This window comes from Ascaphus truei, chromosome 9, assembly GCF_040206685.1.
Source record: "Ascaphus truei isolate aAscTru1 chromosome 9, aAscTru1.hap1, whole genome shotgun sequence".
NCBI classification, from domain to species: Eukaryota; Metazoa; Chordata; class Amphibia; order Anura; family Ascaphidae; genus Ascaphus; species Ascaphus truei.
The window spans coordinates 23557578-23576116 of record NC_134491.1 but is presented as its reverse complement, the minus strand read 5'-3'; the positions used below and the strand labels follow the sequence as shown (position 1 = coordinate 23576116).

The window sequence follows — 18539 nt, the reverse complement described above, 5'->3', positions numbered from 1 at the left end:
TTGGGGGGTCTTGTGATGTGAAGTGGGTCTCCTGTAGAAATATGATGTCCCCCCCTGATCTTTTCATATCTTGGAGTGCTAGCCTCCTTTTTAGGTTATTCTGGAGGCCCTTCACATTGAGTGAGGTGAATTTAATTGTGGCTTGGCTAGCCATTTGGGTTCTTTTTTAGAAGGTACCGTAAGGCCTCATCTTTCCCATTTGAGGGGCCCTGATTCAGTAAGTCTGGGTCTAGTTTATATCTCTGTAGGTGTGGGAGTTGCGATTTTGGTTCTTTTTTTTGGGGGGGGGGGGGGGGGGTAATACCCTAAGGCCTTCTCTTTCCCACTTGAGAGGCCATGGTCCAGTAACTCTGATTCTGGTTTAAATTTCTGAGGGTATAGAGGTTGCGCGTTTTTTTCGATTAGGATAGGTATCTTAAGCTGAGGGAGGGGGGCGTGGGAAGGGGTAGGTGGGGGCGGGGCGGAGATCTGCTGGGACAGGGTCAGCAGATAGAGGTAAGTTGTATCAAGGCCTACAAAAGGCCTTAACATATTTTTACCAGCCCTAAGAACGGCCGGCATTTGGACCAGGTGGGTCCATTGGGGGTGGTTCCGGGTTCGTCAACCGTTGGCGGTCAGCGGGGTCCAGACTCTCTATAGAATTTACTTAACCCATTTTGTATAGATCCCCAGGCCATAGGTGAGGGGAAGTAAAGAAGGCATAGGAACATTTCAAGTAATTCAAACATTTCTCCTTTCAGAGAGACAACCATATTATAACCATGCGTTGTGGGAGTGGAGTAACCTCTTAAGTATCTAACTAAAACAGTTTCCGTTTTCTTTTGGGAGGGAGGAGGGGGGGACAGGGGGGAGGAGGGGGGAAGGGGGGAGGGTGGGGAAGAGGGGGGGGGAGGGTGGGGAAGAGGGGGGGGAGGAGGGGGCGAGAGGGAGGGGGGGGCGAGAGGGAGGGAGGGGGGCGAGAGGGAGGAGGGAGGGAGGGGGGGAGGGGAGACGAGAAGGGGTGGAGGGAGGGGGGCGAGAGGGAGGGAGGGGCAAGAGGGAGGGGTGGAGGGGCAAGTGGGAGGGAGGGAGGGGCAAGAGGGAGGGAGGGAGGGCAAGAGGGAGGGAGGGGAGGGGCAAGAGGGAGGGAGGGGGGGGGCAAGAGGGAGGGAGGGGCAATAGGGAGGGAGGGAGGGGCAAGAGGGAGGGAGGGAGGGGCAAGAGGGAGGGAGGGGCAAGAGGGAGGGAGGGAGGGGCAAGAGGGAAGGAGGGAGGGGCAAGAGGGAGGGAGGGGCAAGAGGGAGGGAGGGAGGGGCAAGAGGGAGGGAGGGAGGGGCAAGAGGGAGGGAGGGGAAGAGGGAGGGAGGGGCAGGAGGGAGGGAGGGGAAGAGGGAGGGAGGGGCAGGAGGGAGGGAGGGAGGGGCGGGAGGGGCGGGATGGGGGGGAGGGAGGGGGGGGGGAGGGAGGAGGGGCGGGGGGGGACGGGAGGGGCGTAGGGAGGGAGGGGCAGGAGGGAGGGAGGGGCAGGAGGGAGGGAGGGGCAGGAGGGAGGGAGGGAGGGCAAGAGGGAGGGAGGGAGGGGCAAGAGGGAGGGAGGGGCAAGAGGGAGGGAGGGGCAAGAGGGAGGGAGGGGCAAGAGGGAGGGAGGGGCAAGAGGGGGGGAGGGGCAAGATTAACGATACATCCTTTCAAGGCACGTTTGACTCCTGGGTGCATACAATCTCAGTTATCAGTCAGGCATATTATACAGTAGAAACGTTCATTTATGGTAAAGGCACCCCTTTCCCCCCCCCCTCTCAGCTCTGCGCCCCTGCACTTCTTTGAGTGGCAACATAGACAGCAGTTTATAAACTCTTTTGGGGGGGGGGAAGCGAGGGGGGGGGGGAAGGGGTGTGTAGGGAGGGGAGAGGAAAGAAGGGGGGAAGGGGAGGAAAAAGAGAGGGAGGGGGGAGGAAAAAGAGAGGGGGGGGGGAGGAAAAAGAGAGGGGGGGGAGGAAAAAGAGAGGGGGGGGAGGAAAAAGAGAGGGGGGGGGAGGAAAAAGAGAGGGGGGGGAGGGAAAAGAGAGGGGGAGGTAGGAAAAAGAGAGGGGGGAAGGTAGTTCAGAGCCTGTTCATCCTCTGACTGTATACATTTTAAGTTAGCAATTAGGCATATATATTTTTGTGTCATCACTTCACTTTTTCACATTATTGAATTCCAGAGGAGACAGCTGTTTGAAACATTTGACATTTTCTTTCAAGAAAAGTGGGGGAGAGGTCCCATCTTCATTTAGTGTACCAATTCCATTATCCTTAACACTTAAACCTTATGATTTAGTCTTATGGAGCATATATAGAGGGAGGGGGGGGACGGGGAGGTGAGGGGGGGAGGGGGAGGTGAGGGGGGGAGAGGGGGGGGAGGGAGAGGGGGGGGAGGGAGGAAGGGGGAGGGAGGGAGAGAGGGGGGGGAGGGGGAGGAGGGAGGGGGAGGGGGATGTTAAGGGATGGGGGGGGTGAGGGATGGGGGGGGGTGAGGGATGGGGGTGAGGGAGACCTTGCTCCTCAACTCTGTAAACATGGGCCCGCAACATTGGAGCCCTTGGGAGTTTTTTAGTTCAGTTTTAACCGTACCCTGGGTCCACACTCTCCTGAGGGGGGGGGGGGGGGCAGGGGAGGTGAAGAGTCACTCACAGTTCGGTTAATTCCTCTTCGCTGTCTCCCTCCCTCCCCCCCGTCCGCAACACGCGAGTTCCAGGCCAACAGGGGGGACGGGGGCTAATTATCCCGGTGCAAACCCGGGCCCGCGCCAGTGTAATCTATGGGGGCTTTATGGCTCTGCCCTGACGGAGCTCCAGGCTTGCCCGGGGGGCAAATTCCAATGCCCGTTTTGGGGTGACCTCCAGGTTCTCCTGGGGGAGGGGGGGGGAAGGGAAGTCGCAGAGTTACTTACAGTTCGGCTGTTTTTCCGCTTTATAGACTCTCCCCCCTTCTCCCAGACCGTAGCAAATGAGATCCTGGCTACTCTTGTCACCCGGGCCTCTCAACCACTGCAACAGCACCTCGGTAGGTAACAACAACTTGGGAATAAACTTTTAAAACTTTTCAGAACTTTTTTTTTATAAACCAGGCTTGGGCTCGTCAGGGGATCTGTGACAGCATGTGAAGATCCCTCCTTGCTGCCTTCCGATCGGCCCGCAGGTTTTGCTTTCGGTGAGATCCCTCTCCGGATCCGTAGGTTGTTCTTCCCGCAGAACTCGCGATGCGTGAGCGGGGTCGAGCAGTTCGGCGCGGCGGCGGTCAGGTGAGTAGGGCGGCGCCTCCCTGTCCTCTCAGCTCCTGGCTGTTCTTGGGCGTGCTGAGGGCTCTCTTCTTCCCTGGTCGTTGTCTTCGTCTGGTTCTTCATTCTGCACAGAGGCCCGATGCCGATCAGGTGCCCAGGAGGCTGGTGGTGTCAGACCCAGGGCTCTCACATACGGTTCCATATCTTCCGGGAGCCGGATCGTCAGGAATTTGCCTTTGTGACTCGCCGTTAACTTGAAAGGAAACCCCCAGCGATATTTTATGGCGTTGTCTCGGAGGAAAGTTGTTAAGGGTTTCATCTCCTTCCTGCGAAGCACCGTAATCCTGGATAGATCGCTGAATATTTGGAGCTGATCTTCTAAGAAGGTGAGTGATTCTTTTCCCCTGCATGCTGTGAGGATGCTTTCTTTAGCAGAATAGCTATGTAATCTGACAATCACGTCTCGCCTTCTGTTCGGGTCTTCTGATCTGGGCCCCAGAGCCCTGTGGGCTCGATCTATCTCCAAGTCTCTGTCTTCCAGGGATTCACAGATAGATTTAAACAGGTCGAGTAGATATGGGCGGAGGAGGCCAGGGAGAACCGTTTCAGGGATATTTCGAATACGCAAATTCTGCCTTCTATCCCGGTTCTCCTGGTCCTCTAGTCCATCTCTGAGCCGTTGGAGTTCCCTTTTCAGATTGAATATCTCCTCCTCCATTCCAGTTTGGCGCAGGTGACTTTCCTCCATTTTAGCTTCCAGCGTGGTGGTCTTTTCAGCTAGCCCGTTTATCTCCTGCTTAAGGTCGTGGACTGCTGATTTTATCTCTAATTGTAGGGAGGTGTACAGTTTAGTATGCATTGCTGCCATCAGGTCCTCCATGTATGTTCTAGTGAGGGGTTCCTCTGGAGCGGAGGTCTCTTTAGAGCGGGGTGCTTTACTCTTTGTAGCCGGTTCCCCTCGTGGGCTGTCGCCATTTTGTTTTTCCTGCTGCGGCTCAGGGCTCTTCTGTTGCGGCGGGAAAAATTTAGTAACCGCTTGGGTCACAGATTTCTTTTGCTGCTTGGACATTCCCCTGTTGTTGCCCCAGCCGGGGAACAAAAAATCAGGTGAAATTATTCGGTGAAAGGGTGCGTTTATCTGCCGTTAATCAGGAGAGTCTCTGGAGCTCCCAAACTACTCCACCATGTCGGGTGACGTCACCGGAAGTTCCCCCAACAGGTCAGGTTTTAAGGATATCCCTGCTTCAGCACAAGTGGCTCACTGACTGATCCACTGATTGAGCCACCTTAGCTATAGCAGTGAGGTCATTAACCTGACCTGTTGGTGGCCCTTCAGGACTGGAGTTGGCCATCTCTGCAGTAGAGTATGTACAGTAGTGCCCTGGTGCATAGACCCCGCATTATTCCTGGGCATTAAGACCACTTGTAGTGGGCACATTCAGCTTTGCATAGGGTTATGGTTCCCGATGTACAGCACATTCAACATGTGGGGCTTTATTTGAATTTTACCCGAGGGACTTTGAGGTGGGAAATATATCCCATCTATATAGTTAGAACAGGTGTTATGAATGAGTTTAGTGTGGTTATTAACTTCCGTGTTGCTCTGACTACTTTTCAGAGAACCTACTACCTGTCTTTGGAATTCTACATGGGTCGAACACTGCAGAATACCATGATTAACCTGGGGCTGCAGAACGCCTGCGATGAAGCCATTTACCAGGTAAGGAATATATAGTCTATTTGAGAGCAGTTGGATTATGCAGGATGCCTCCATGATTATATTTTATGTATAGTGTAAGCACTGGCATTTGTTTCAACTTACTAAGCCTCCCCCTTCATGCAAGGTTTTCACGAATGTTGCACAGAACAGATATTACGTTTGCGTTCAGAATCTTAAGCGGCTGAACAGACTGAGTATGTGGAGGGAATATCAACTACGTTTTTGTTTTGATTTCCTGAAATGCTTAACATGCTCTTTGCCAAATGCCACATCACGATGGTTTGGGGAGAAAGGCAGCTTCCCTTCAGAAAGGAACGCCATTCCCTTCAGGGGAAGCCAGGGTTTCCTTGGCCTAATGGAAGGGGGGGGGGGGGGGGGGGGGAATATATATTGTATTCCTGAAAATCAACAAATGTCTACATTCTCTCCCAAATGTGGAGCAAACGGTTTTCATAACCTCCCCCTGTTGATGTGTCCCAGGCCTCTGGCATTAGTTTGGTTAATTAAACATTTTAGCCACTATAAACGAGTGTGCCCCCTTTTGTCTGTGTTCTAGTTAAATGTTGATGGGGATCCAATTTTGACATTTCAGGCATAATGGAATTCCACAACGGTTTTTATCCTCTAGTAATCCAGTCCTCAAAGGTTTTAAGGATATCCCTGCTTCAGCACAAGTGGCTCAATCAAAGTTTGAGCCACGGATTGAGCCACCTGCGCTGAACCTGACCTGTTAGTGGCCCTTGAGGACTGGAGTTGGCAGCCCCTGGTCTAGTACACATTTCAGCTGCTGGAGAAATTAAAGCAGCAATCCCCCTTCTCATTTTTTCTTTGTTACCTCCTTTTAAGGGGGGGGGGGGGGGCTTACAGAGATGAACGGTGATAGTTTCAGCTCCAGGAAACCCCTCAGTTCCTGAGATCTTATCGGTGAAGTTAACAGGTTTACATTTCCCTCCAGGGGGAAAGAAAATGGCCACCAAAGAGCGAACAATCGTCAGTCGCAACACCATTGGCCATTCAAATTCCCCTGGAGTGGTCAGTGAACCTGATGACGTCACGGATTCCTATTGGTCCGCAAGATGCGGGAGCTATGAAATTCCGCCATTACATGATCCCTGCTAGCCTAGCAGAGAGGATACTGGCACCCCATACGGAGGTCTGTATCTTCGAAAACAGGGGGTCCCCAGAGCTGAAATTAATGGTAGTCAGCTCCGGAGACCCCCTGCTTCAATCCTGGGTAAAAATAAATAAATAAATTCATCAATAAAAGCTTGGATTGCCGCTTTAAATAAATGGGCAATCCTATTTCATCTACTATTTGGAAAATCCCTTCAGTGCCATTATTACCTGCAATGTATTAGCATGCAACGTGCCGAATCCTGGGGTAACCTGTATAACGAAGTTACACTATAGCAGGGCTTTAGCCTCTGTAATGGTCATTCTGAAATCTCAATGCACTGCAAGCCTTCATATCTCCCAATAGACCAACACAAAAGTTATGTCTAAATCTTCTGCTGCACAAGGTTACCAAACCATGTAGGCGTTTGGTTCTGCAACCTGCCGAAGACATTGAATATGTATTTATGCAGAAATTAAATGACGTGCGCGTATCATTGGAGATTACAAGGTGGGTATGAATTCGATGCACTTCTACGCCTGTCTGAGCCACTGCATTTTTTAGTGACCCAGGGAATTAAGTAGGGAGGAATTACAGAACGCAAATCAAGTATTATCATTCCATCTGCCCAATCTGTAGTGTAGATCTCTTATGATGAGCCATTCTTGCTGCCATGGAAACAGCCATAGGTCTCTATTCACATGCCCAGCATATCAAAGAAATGTCATGCGAGTATAATCAGCCTGTGTTCGGGAGCGTGCTGGAGTCGTCTTGAGCCGTGGGGGAAGATCGAATAATAAAATCGGCAAGAAGTAACGTGTCCATCTTTCCACTTGGTGCAGGGGTGGCCAACTCCAGTCCAAGCGCCACCAACAGGTCAGGTTTTCAGGATATCCCTGCTTCAGCACAGGTGGCTCAGTCTTCGACTGTACTTTATTTTGGACACTCTGCCCAGTAAAAAATGAGAAGTAATTGTCACGGGAGACTAGGTTATTTACACCTTTTTCCTGGGATTAGTCATTAAGCAAAACAAGGTAGAGAAATAAATTGTAATTTATTCGGCATAAATTCGCTTGCACAAAATGAAACACAAAATACAGGCGAAAAGACACACTTACTTTGGGGTTGAAAACTAGACTTTCCTAGGTGCAGGGAAATCTTTGGGAGAGTTTTACCCTGACCGGGACTTAGCCCGGAATCTCCTGGAACCCAAATCGGCATAAAATTCCACACGCCACCGCTACGTTCTCTTCTGAGAACTTGGTCCCTCCTGATCGCGAGTTAGTCCAAACCTCCTGGAACTCAAATCGGCGTAAAATCCCAGCCGTGTCCGCTACGACGTTGGGTGCAAAAGGCGGGCAGGCTTTCCAGGCTTGGAATCGAAGCCGGTTGCTTTGCTATTACAAACAAAGCATCTTTGAAAAGCGCGTCTGCGCTCTTTCAGCGCAGACTCAAGGGAAACAACCAATCTGATTGGCTCAGGGCTTCTTATAGTATTCTCTGCTTCATTCATAAAATAGAAGCAGACCGGACAGCCAATCAGCGCGTGGGAACTTTCCCAAGCAACCAATCGGAGCCGAGCCGGCTAGGAAAGCCGGGTCAGTGGGAAATTCCTGCCACATACCCCCCAGCCATCCCAATGCCACCCGCTGGGCAGGCTCCACCAGAATAAGTGGCATCCCGGAGGACTGCCATTGATCTCCGGACCTAGTACTCCGCCTTTCCCCGCTGAACAAATGCTGTTCACAGCTCTGGCTGCTTTGAACTCCGATGTCCAGCAGACTTACCGGCGCCTTTGGGTTTGCACGGACTGCCTGTTTGGACATTGGCTCCGACTGTAAAAACATATTGAACTACATTAAAGTATATTGTAATAAACTCTGAGTCTTGGGGTACAGGGAACAGAAAAGGAAAAAAAGTTGTCTCTTTATTTCTATCTGCCTTATTCCCAACACACTTTCCCTAGGACTCAGTTTGGACTCGCAGAGCCACCCCCCCCCCCCCCTCCAACCTTATATACGGTTGGGCACCCACAAACCCTATACTGGTTGTGGGTCACCTTGGCACGAGCTGGGGTACCCCCCTTAACCTAGGGATTCCCTCAGCTACAGGAATACATGTTTATCCCTGTGCCTCATTCTCCTTTCTGGGCTGTGCTGAAGCAGGGTACCCTAGTGGTGAGTCGCGCTTGCGTTTTCAAGGGGAGATATTGCCAACACAATGTGCCTACATGTATCCGAGAATCAGGCATGATTCCCGGGTACATTTATGGGGGAGCAGACAACTCCGGACCCCAACCTCCTAGGCACATTCTGTCAATGGTTCCTCCGCAAACCCCCCTTTGAAACTCATACCCTGACCGTTATACACGGAGCAGGGGTAACCAAAATGGGCTTGACCTTTATTATAAAGCCTGGTTACCCACTCCTGTCACAGAAATACTGGACATGTATGTGTATACCGGTATTATCTCTCTGGACATAGTGACCAGACTGGCTTGGGGGGCCGCAGGAGGGCTGCTGCTAGGGGGATGGGCAGCTTCCTCAATCCTGATTGGCTGCATTACCCAGCAGCAGTCAATCAGGAGGTGGTGTCAGGAGCCTGAGGGTGGGGCCATGGAGGAGGAGGAAACTTCTTGGAGCAGTCAACAGAGAGAGATGTGTGTATCTCTTGAGCGTGTGTGTATCTCTCGAGTGTGTGTGTGTGTGTTTCAAGCGCATCGCACCTTTCGCCATTGTGTCAGTATTTTTGGAGAAGCCACCTGGCAACCCTATGGGTAACGCCAAGTTTAGCTATGTGCAGTGCTTTTTTCTGTAATAGAAAAGGTGCCGGTACCCGACCTCTTACCTTCTCCTGCTCCTCATCTCCATCGCGTTGTCGTGTACATCAATCGACATCACGTTGCCATGGCAACGTGGTGTTTCGCGCGTGTCACTTTGTCATAGCGACGCGCCATTACAAGAAGAGCCGCCGGAGATGAGGAGCAGAAGGAGAAGGTAAGAGAAACCGGTGCCGGTAAGAGAAACCGGTGCTATACCAGTCCGTACCGGCACACAAAAAAATCCACTTTAGTGGATAGGCGATGTTATGCCTCATTTGCATATAATTTGCATATATTTATCGGCTGTTATAGTTAACAGAATGCTCTTTACGGGAGAAAACGTTGCATTATTGTCCTTTGAAGACACACCTTTAGTCTTAATGTGACGTGAAGGGTCTTAGCGGAGCTCTGCGGGTCTGGGCCTGCATTGTTTTTTTTACGGTCATGACTCGAGGTCCCAGACAAACGCGTATGGTTAAGTAGGAAGGTGTATGGTACCCCAGAGCTGCAAAGACAAAGCATTTATAATCCTGACACAACTATCTCATGTCTTTGCACCTCCTATAAACTCGGCTCAAATTGCTCACTAGCTAAACTAGATAGAAATGACCTTGACACATTGACCCAAAGAAGCAAGTACAAACTGACTTCAATAAATACCCCCTTAGGCAGAATCGGACATTTGGCCGTGGCCGTCTCGCCGTGGCCATTTGGCCGTCTCGCCGTGGCGTTTGACCACGGAGGGACCATTTGCCGCAGCCGCTCCGCCGCTGGATATTCGTCCGCCTCGCCAAGGTAAATTAATTGATGGGTTTTAGCGGGTAGGGGGTTAAGAGTAAGGGGTTAAGGTTTTTAGGGTAGGGGATTAAAGTTAGGGGTTAAGGTTTTTAGGGTAGGGGATTAAAGTAAGGGGTTAAGGTTTATAGCGTTAGTATGAGGGGTTTGTAGGGTAAGGTTAGGGACTTACCTTGACGGCAAAGCGGCCGGCGGAGAGAGATCCCGGCAGCGAGGTTAGTGGCGGCTAAATGCCGGCGGTCATTCGGCAAAATGGTCATGACCAATTGTCCTATACCGCACATAGAGTCTCATTTTATATTGCCCAAAGTGGCCGTTCGGGCCATATATGGACGAAAATTCCCATTGAAGCCAATGGCATGTAGAATCCCATCCGTAATGCGCACATCTGCATGTCCACAGTATTACCAACCTGACTCCACCAAACATGTCTCCCTAATACTTACATTGTTCTACTCATCCTGAAGAATGTTCCTTGAACGCCATGGTTATCAATGCAAGATGGAAAGATCCCCCTCTATCTCTTACCAAATCTCCCCGATAGCCATTCTCACATCCAACCATCTCTAATAGCAACTCTGTGATCAGATGCACTGTAAATTCTTCTGTATTTGATACAATTTTGTAATGACCAGGAAATAGCAGGGAACCCTTTAGGGGCGCCCGGGGAACCCAAGGTTTCCTAGGAACCCTGGTGAAAAACACTGAACTAGATCTTTGTCAAAACCAACATGACTATGAATAAACGTGCAAGATGAAAATTGAAATTCTTACATGAAACTCAAGGGCCACCAACAGGTCAGGTTTTAAGGATATCCCTGCTTCATCACAGGTGGCTCAGTCTTCTAGTGATCCACATGTGCTGAAGCAGGGATATCCTTAAAACCTGACCTGTTGGTGGCCATTGAGCACTGGAGTTGGCCACTCCTGCAGCAAGCAATATCTATCATCCTCAGCACAGCTGCTGTGCATGGATTTCAGTCCACGTATTTGACGAACGTTTCCCCCAGTGCTTTCACTGTGACGTGTAGAGTAATGTATGCTCCGGTTTTGTAAGGCTTAAATCTGTCCACCTCCAGGGGCCGAACTCGCTGAGAATAATAATCGGCAGAATGCAAAACCCCAGACGGACCTTGCAGCTTGGCAGCATTTCCGGGCAAGATACTGTATGATGAAGCGATGTGAGGCAGAGGGCTATGGATCACGTACACGAGAGCCAAGCTCATGCCCTGACTAGTAATGCTGCTGAACGCTCAGGAGTGCTACACTGTCTGTGAGAAGAATGTTCAGGAGTCAGTGCTATTTTGTAACCCTGTACGGTGAAGCCACTTCCCCTTGCTGGAGAAGATATCTGCGACTTTCCCATGAATGAGATGAAAAGTGTCTCCCAAGAAAGCAGCTTCGCAGCATATTGAATAGGGGTCAAAACCTCAGCAGGTAGAGCATTTATTATACGATGGCGGTGATCCATGTTTATATTACAGCAGCGATAACCCCATACCTAACCTCTGCTTTTCTTTTTTATAGGATGGGACCTCCGGAGATGAACAGTTTTAGGTTTTAAATCTCCTGCATCACGTGGGCCAATAAGAAGCTGCATCGGATGACATTGCAGCCTCCTATTGGCTTACGTGATGCGGGAGATATACACCACCATTTTGTTTCCACCTTTAAGGGAATTAAACGCTCATACCTGTACCGTAGGTATCTCTAAAACCCGGGGGATTCCTGGAGCTGAAAATAGCATGGTTCAAGCTCCAGGTACCCCATGTTCCCGCCTGTAAAAAAAAAGGCACTGCGGGGCAAACAGAACAAACCCTTGTGCAGCCAGGATTGCAGAAGTGCAAAAAGTCGCTAGTAGTCAAGTTTCTCTATGAAATCAATCACCACGTATTAATCCAACAAGAAATATATGTGTATATTATACCATGCAAAAGGAAATACAGGCATTGTAAAGGGAGGCCTCGAATAGCCAAACTTCAGCCATTGCCATGGAAACCTTTGCTAACAGAATCCGTCTGTCCATTATAACCATCAACTAAAGAAGCTGCGGAAACGTACACATCTGCGACATTAATGAGAAGGTCAATAGAGAAGTTTTTCTGACAGGGTCGGTCCACAATTCACCCTCCCCCCACCCCCTTATTTATTTATTTCCAGGCGCGGGGAGCTCGCCAGAGCATGAGATTGAAAGCTTTTTTTAATAATAACGACATCACTGGGATACAGGAAATATCTGCACGCTCAGCACTGGGATACAGGAAATATCTGCACGCTCAGCACTGGGATACAGGAAATATCTGCACGCTCAGCACTGGGATACAGGAAATATCTGCACGCTCAGCACTGGGATACAGGAAATATCTGCACGCTCAGCACTGGGATACAGGAAATATCTGCACGCTCAGCACTGGGATACAGGAAATATCTGCACGCTCAGCACTGGGATACAGGAAATATCTGCACGTTCAGCACTGGGATACAGGAAATATCTGCACGCTCAGCACTGGGATACAGGAAATATCTGCACGCTCAGCACTGGGATACAGGAAATATCTGCACGCTCAGCACTGGGATACAGGAAATATCTGCACGCTCAGCACTGGGATACAGGAAATATCTGCACGCTCAGCACTGGGATACAGGAAATATCTGCACGCTCAGCACTGGGATACAGGAAATATCTGCACGCTCAGCACTGGGATACAGGAAATATCTGCACGCTCAGCACTGGGATACAGGAAATATCTGCACGCTCAGCACTGGGATACAGGAAATATCTGCACGCTCAGCACTGGGATACAGGAAATATCTGCACGCTCAGCACTGGGATACAGGAAATATCTGCACGCTCAGCACTGGGATACAGGAAATATCTGCACGCTCAGCACTGGGATACAGGAAATATCTGCACGCTCAGCACTGGGATACAGGAAATATCTGCACGCTCAGCACTGGGATACAGGAAATATCTGCACGCTGAGCACTGGGATAAAGGAAATATCTGCACGCTCAGCACTGTGATACAGGAAATATCTGCACGCTCAGCCCTGGGATACAGGAAATATCTGCAAGCTCAGCACTGGGATACAGGAAATATCTGCACGCTCAGCACTGGGATACAGGAAATATCTGCACGCTCAGCACTGGGATACAGGAAATATCTGCACGCTCAGCACTGGGATACAGGAAATATCTGCACGCTCAGCACTGGGATACAGGAAATATCTGCACGCTGAGCACTGGGATACAGAAAATATCTGCACGCTCGGCGCTGGGATACAGGAAATATCTTCACGCTCGGCGCTGGGATACAGGAAATATCTGCACGCTCAGCACTGGGATACAGGAAATATCTGCACGCTCGGCGCTGGGATACAGGAAATATCTGCACGCTCAGCACTTGTTTGTTTAATGTCTGTGCCGTTATTTTTCTTTTCTTCTAGGGCACATATTTGAAGGTATGTGTGTATATATATGTGTGTGTGTGTATGTGTATATATGTATAACAGGATGCACGATGTTCCCAAGTAATTACTGATAAGGGCACGATCTATAAAACATGTCGCAGTTTTAAGATCACTGGAGTGTATGAAATTCACATAGCAAAGTAATGCTTTGCTTACAGTTCCGGCTATGGCGATGCCTCGTCAAAACAAGTTGATGTAATCCGTTGCGTGCATCTATAGTGGGCGCGACACAGCGACCAAAATTGCTGAAGTCAATAGAATTTGATTTTTTTTCGGCGATCGCCGCGTGACGTGAGCGGTTCAGCCAATTAGGGCGAACCGCTCATGGCCACGCCCCCACCAAGCCCCCCGGTCACCCTCTCGTCTCCTGCACTATAAGCAGGGATCGCTATTACAACGACGATGGATGTCATCATGCAGTCGCGTCGCCTTCGCCGGGACTATAAGGGCAGCCTAACGGTGCATACAACACTACACATTTGGGGTGGGCAACTCCAGTCCTCAAGGGCCACCACCAGGTCAGGTTTTCAGGATATTCCTGCTAAAACACAGATGACTTAACTGTGTGAGCCGTATCCATAGGGATATCGTGAAAACCTGCCCTGTTGGTGGCCCTTGAGGACTGGAGTTACCCACCCCTGCTATACATGCTAGGTTTGTAAATATGTAACAGCAGTATGTGCTACCAGCCACGACCATCACTCTTCGACGACCTGGATAAACAGCCATGGGGCAAATTCTCTGTGTGATCTGATTCAGAAGTCTCATTGACTTCAATGGGGCTTCCGTGTCAGCTCGCACGGAAAGGCACGCTCAAAGCATAGAGAATCTCACCACATGTATATGCAACATTTCCTTATCATACAGAGTTCTCCACAAGACCACCCAAGCAGCAGTCTTATCCGGCGATGCCCTGGAGAAAGGTGTTGGTGAGTGGGCCATTACCTGGTGAAACACAAGATTCCAGTGCCGAGTGTTGGAAGAATTCATGTGGAGTGGGCATGGTGTTGATTTGCAGGTGAGCTGCAAGAGAGGCTGACATTCGAGGATAAGGACCTGGCATGAGCAAAGACACGTATATAAGTGTGTGTGTTCTGGAACACAGACAGAACATAGATGGTGACACTAAACTGCCTCATAGCCAGGTGGGACAGCAACGCATAGCAATGCAATGTGTCCTCTCTGACAGTGAAGGGGTTAAGTGTCATTTACTCAGCGTCTTAACTCAAAACCCAACTCAATGACACAGATTAACACAAACTAGTGCCACAACAGAACAGGAACGGCCTGAGGCTGCCCTCCAATTTCCAACACAATACAAAAAACGCACAAACCCAGAGAGCACTCACTGGACACTACGGGAGTGTATTCATTAAAGTGCAAAGCAGCAGTTTCTTAGCAAAAACAGGCAAAATCTCTGGAAAGTCATAACCGGGTCTCGCATGTCCAAACGTGTGACAATGCATTTTCAGGCAGGAATTTGGTTCCAGATGTGACACTTTTTCACCTAACGAGATTGAAAAATGTGGCTTTGCGTATTGGGAGCGAGAGACAAAGGGGGCTATATACATATATAAAAATAAAAAAAAAACAACTAATTAAAATAGAGCATTATGTAAAAAAAAAAAAAAAAAAAGACGTCTCACATAAAATCATCAGCGGTATATGATGCCATGTCATTATTCCCGTTACATATAACGCACATTTTTTTATTCTGTGTATGACGTCCGTCACATACATATATATATATATATATATATATATATAAAGAATTGTTAGCATCTATTTGTATTGGTCTTTAACGCCAACCGGGACAAAGACAGGTTGCATCAAACAGAGCACTTGCACGCAAAGCAAACTTTCTTGCATACAGTATATAATTAATGATTACTGGATAAGCTCCTTGTTCTTACAGCTACCAATGGTCTCCCGTTTTCAGGTTATTTTGCACTGCGGGTCTTGCACTTTGACGAATAGACCCCTTAAACCACTTTAAAAGGCCAAACAAAACATCACAACACACCTGCAAATAACTACAAACGGGATACTGATTGCAGCACAAAAAGCAGCTCTGGGAATCAGAATGAAGCCAGTTACATTTGACCTGTGATTTCCCTGCAACCTTTAACCCCTTATTGTTTGTGTGAAGGCATTACATTTAAACCACAACTTCATAGAACTTCAACGTAAAACACAGCAACACATGAACCAGCGGTAACTATCCCCCTTCCATGTTCTGCATCCTGATCGTGATACAAGTACGTGGCCATGTCCTTTTGTAGGAAAGGGGCACACTCACTGACTACCACTTTCCCCTATGACAGGTGGCACACAGGCTCCTACAAAGTTTTACCCCATACGGCTTTGACGTCCAGGGCTCAGGTTCATGTGGGACAAAGTAGGAAGGAAGCAAACGAACAACGAGACAAGTGTACACAAGATAAAGGTCTCTTTCGGTGATAAACAGCAATAAATCCTTCAGATGAAGAAAACCCATTAAATATAAGTCAGGTGCAGTTACTTTGGACAGAGCTGTGATTAGGTGGTGGTACGGGAAGTTGTGTTACTTTGTTACGATGACACAGAACAATACAAGGTTGTTAATGCCTGTCCAGTTCTTTTGCTGTAAATACCTTTTGACAAGAACTGTGAATTCGTAATTTAGAATTTGGACTGTTTGTAAAAACGGTGCATCTGATTTTAAACATTAAACTCCTGTAGCTCTGATATGCAGAAACTTACCAGTGCAGGAGAGATCACTGGAGTGTATGAAATTCACACAGCAATGTAACAGCACACACCACACTACAACTTTTAGGTTTCTAAATATTTAAACAGCAGTCCTTGCTACCAACTAGTACCAGGACTCTTCGACGACTTAGATTACCAACCCTGTATATGCAACATTCCCGCATCATACAGAGTTCTCCACAAGACCACCCAAGCAGCAGTCTTATCCGGCGATGCCCTGGAGAAAGGTGTTGGTGAGTGGGCCATTACCTGGTGAAACACAAGATTCCAGTGCCGAGTGTTGGAAGAATTCATGTGGAGTGGGCATGGTGTTGATTTGCAGGTGAGCTGCAAGAGAGGCTGACATTCGAGGATAAGGACCTGGCATGAGCAAAGACACGTATATAAGTGTGTGTGTTCTGGAACAGACAGAACATAGATGGTGACACCAAACTGCCTCACAGCCAGGTGGGACAGCAACGCATAGCAATGCAATGTGTCCTCTCTGACAGTGAAGGGGTTAAGTGTCATTTACTCAGCGTCTTAACTCAAAACCCAACAAAGTTCTAACTCAATGACACAGATTAACACAAACTAGTGCCACAACAAAACAGGAACGAGCCTGAGACTGCCCTCCAATTTCCAACACAATACAAAGAACGCACAAACCCGGAGAGCACACACTGGACACTACGGGAGTGTAGTCATTAGAAGTGCAAAGCAGCAATTTCTCTTCGAAAACGGGCAACATCCCTGGGAAACACACTTCGTTGTATTCACTGAGCAGTTCTTGCATGTCCAAGCCGTGCAAAACTGCTTTTTTTAGGCAGTAATTTGGTTCCAGCTGTGCAAATCCATGCGATATGTAAATGAGGAAATCTCACCAATTAAGTATTCAATTAGTATTAGATTGGATTCGCAGGGGAAATCTTACATAACTATTTCAAGTACCCCAGCTGACGTGATTGAAAAATTCAGCTTTCTGTAGGGAGAGGCACAAAGGGGGCTATGTAAAAATAGTTTTTGGAACACGAATTGAAAGAGTGCATTGCGTCAAAAAATAAACTTCTCACCTAAAATGATTAGTGGTATACAGTATGTTGGCGTGTCACTACTCCTGTTACATATAGCGCACACTTTCTTATTCTTTGTACAGTGTGTGTCACGTTTATACAGGTGAATGCATTAAGAATTGTTCGTGTCTACTTGTATTTGTCTTTTTCGCCAAGAAAAGTTAGACGGACAGTTTAGACGAATTCATGGTGCACACAAGTGGCACGTGCTTGCATTTTTAATACATATAATTTGCATATGGGCACCAACGACAACCTCCAAACCTTGCCCCTACCGTCATTTGCAGCACAACAATTGGTTTTGTACATTGGCGCACCAACACCTATTCATTGATTACACTTTTGTGTGTCGCTTTTATGACAAAGTTGCTTTTTAGCGATGCTTTATACATGGGCCCCATTGACAGAGAGAAGACCGAGATGTGACCCAATTTGGTTCTCACCACGAGTTGAGTAGGTTAAGTATTGTTGGAGTTATAAAAGGAGAGTAACAAGGCTCTCTCCTTGTCCCCCTGACCGGGACAAAGACAGATTGCATCAAACAGAACAGTGGTTACCAATGCTTTCTACATTGTGCACCCCCTGCTAGAAAATATTTGTTCCATGAACTGAACCCCTAGTTAATAAATCTTACCGCCTACTCTCCAGAATATTGCTAACAAAACCGTTTGACTGATCCCAGGCAGCACAGTATCCTGAGCTAATAGAGGGACTCCCCACTTAGGTCCCAAACCACACCTCAGTGAGTGCAGGCATTGGGGGTGGTATAGCTGTCCATCTCCACGCCCCACAATGCATTGCAGTGGCTGACTCGAGGCACTATCGGGCGCGACTTTGGAACTGTACCACCCACACTGGGTGCAGTTTGAGAGCTTGCGTGCAGTCCCTTCATGGGCTTAGGTATCCTCTAAACTGCCTGGGATGCACAATTGCATAGTTTTCGGGGGCAAACCCTTTGGAGACACCTCCCGAACATGTTGGGAATCACTGAAATAGAACACTTGTGATGTGAAAATGCAAACCTTTCTTTTTGCAAATATAATCATTAATGAATACTGGATAAACTCCCAATTCTTACTGCTACGAATTGCCTTCCGTTCTCAGGTAATTGTGCATGTTAATGATTAGATCCCTCAACAGCTTTTAAAGACCAAAACTAAACTTCACATCAAACCTCCAAATAGAAACAAACGGGATACTGATTGGAACACAAAAAGCAGCCCTGGGAATCAGAATGAAGCCAGTTATATTTGACCTGTGATTTCATTGCAACCTTTAACCCCTTATTGTTTGTGTGAAGGTATTACATTTAAACCACAACTTCATAGAACTTCAACGTAAAACACAGCAACACATGAAACAGCGGTAAGTATCCCCCTTCCATGTTCTGCATCCTGATCGTGATACAAGTACGTGGTCCTGTCCCTTAGTACGAAAGGGGCACACTAACTGACTACCACTTTTTCTTATGGCTGGTCTTCGACTGAGCCACTGATTGAACCTGTGTTGAAGCAGGGATATCCTGAAAACCTGACTTGCTGGTGGCCCTTGATGACTGGAGTTGGCCACACCTGACCT

At 48.4% G+C, this 18539-nt stretch overlaps 1 protein-coding gene across 13 annotated transcripts in view; it reads right to left on the bottom strand.

Annotated features, from left to right (window-relative positions):
* The window catches only part of TRIM9 (tripartite motif containing 9), a 124889-nt gene that overhangs the window by 15042 nt on the left and 91308 nt on the right, over positions 1–18539 (bottom strand). For 8 of the 13 annotated variants that reach the window (XM_075613812.1, XM_075613811.1, XM_075613819.1 and 5 more), the window contains exons 8-9: positions 16159–16269; positions 14104–14214 (exon numbers count right to left, since the gene is read on the bottom strand). The exons of the other annotated variants lie outside the window; for them this stretch is intronic. In XM_075613812.1, the coding sequence (XP_075469927.1) occupies positions 14104–14214; positions 16159–16269 (222 nt within the window). The remainder of the gene's footprint in view (positions 1–14103; positions 14215–16158; positions 16270–18539) is intronic. 13 annotated transcript variants of the gene reach the window in all.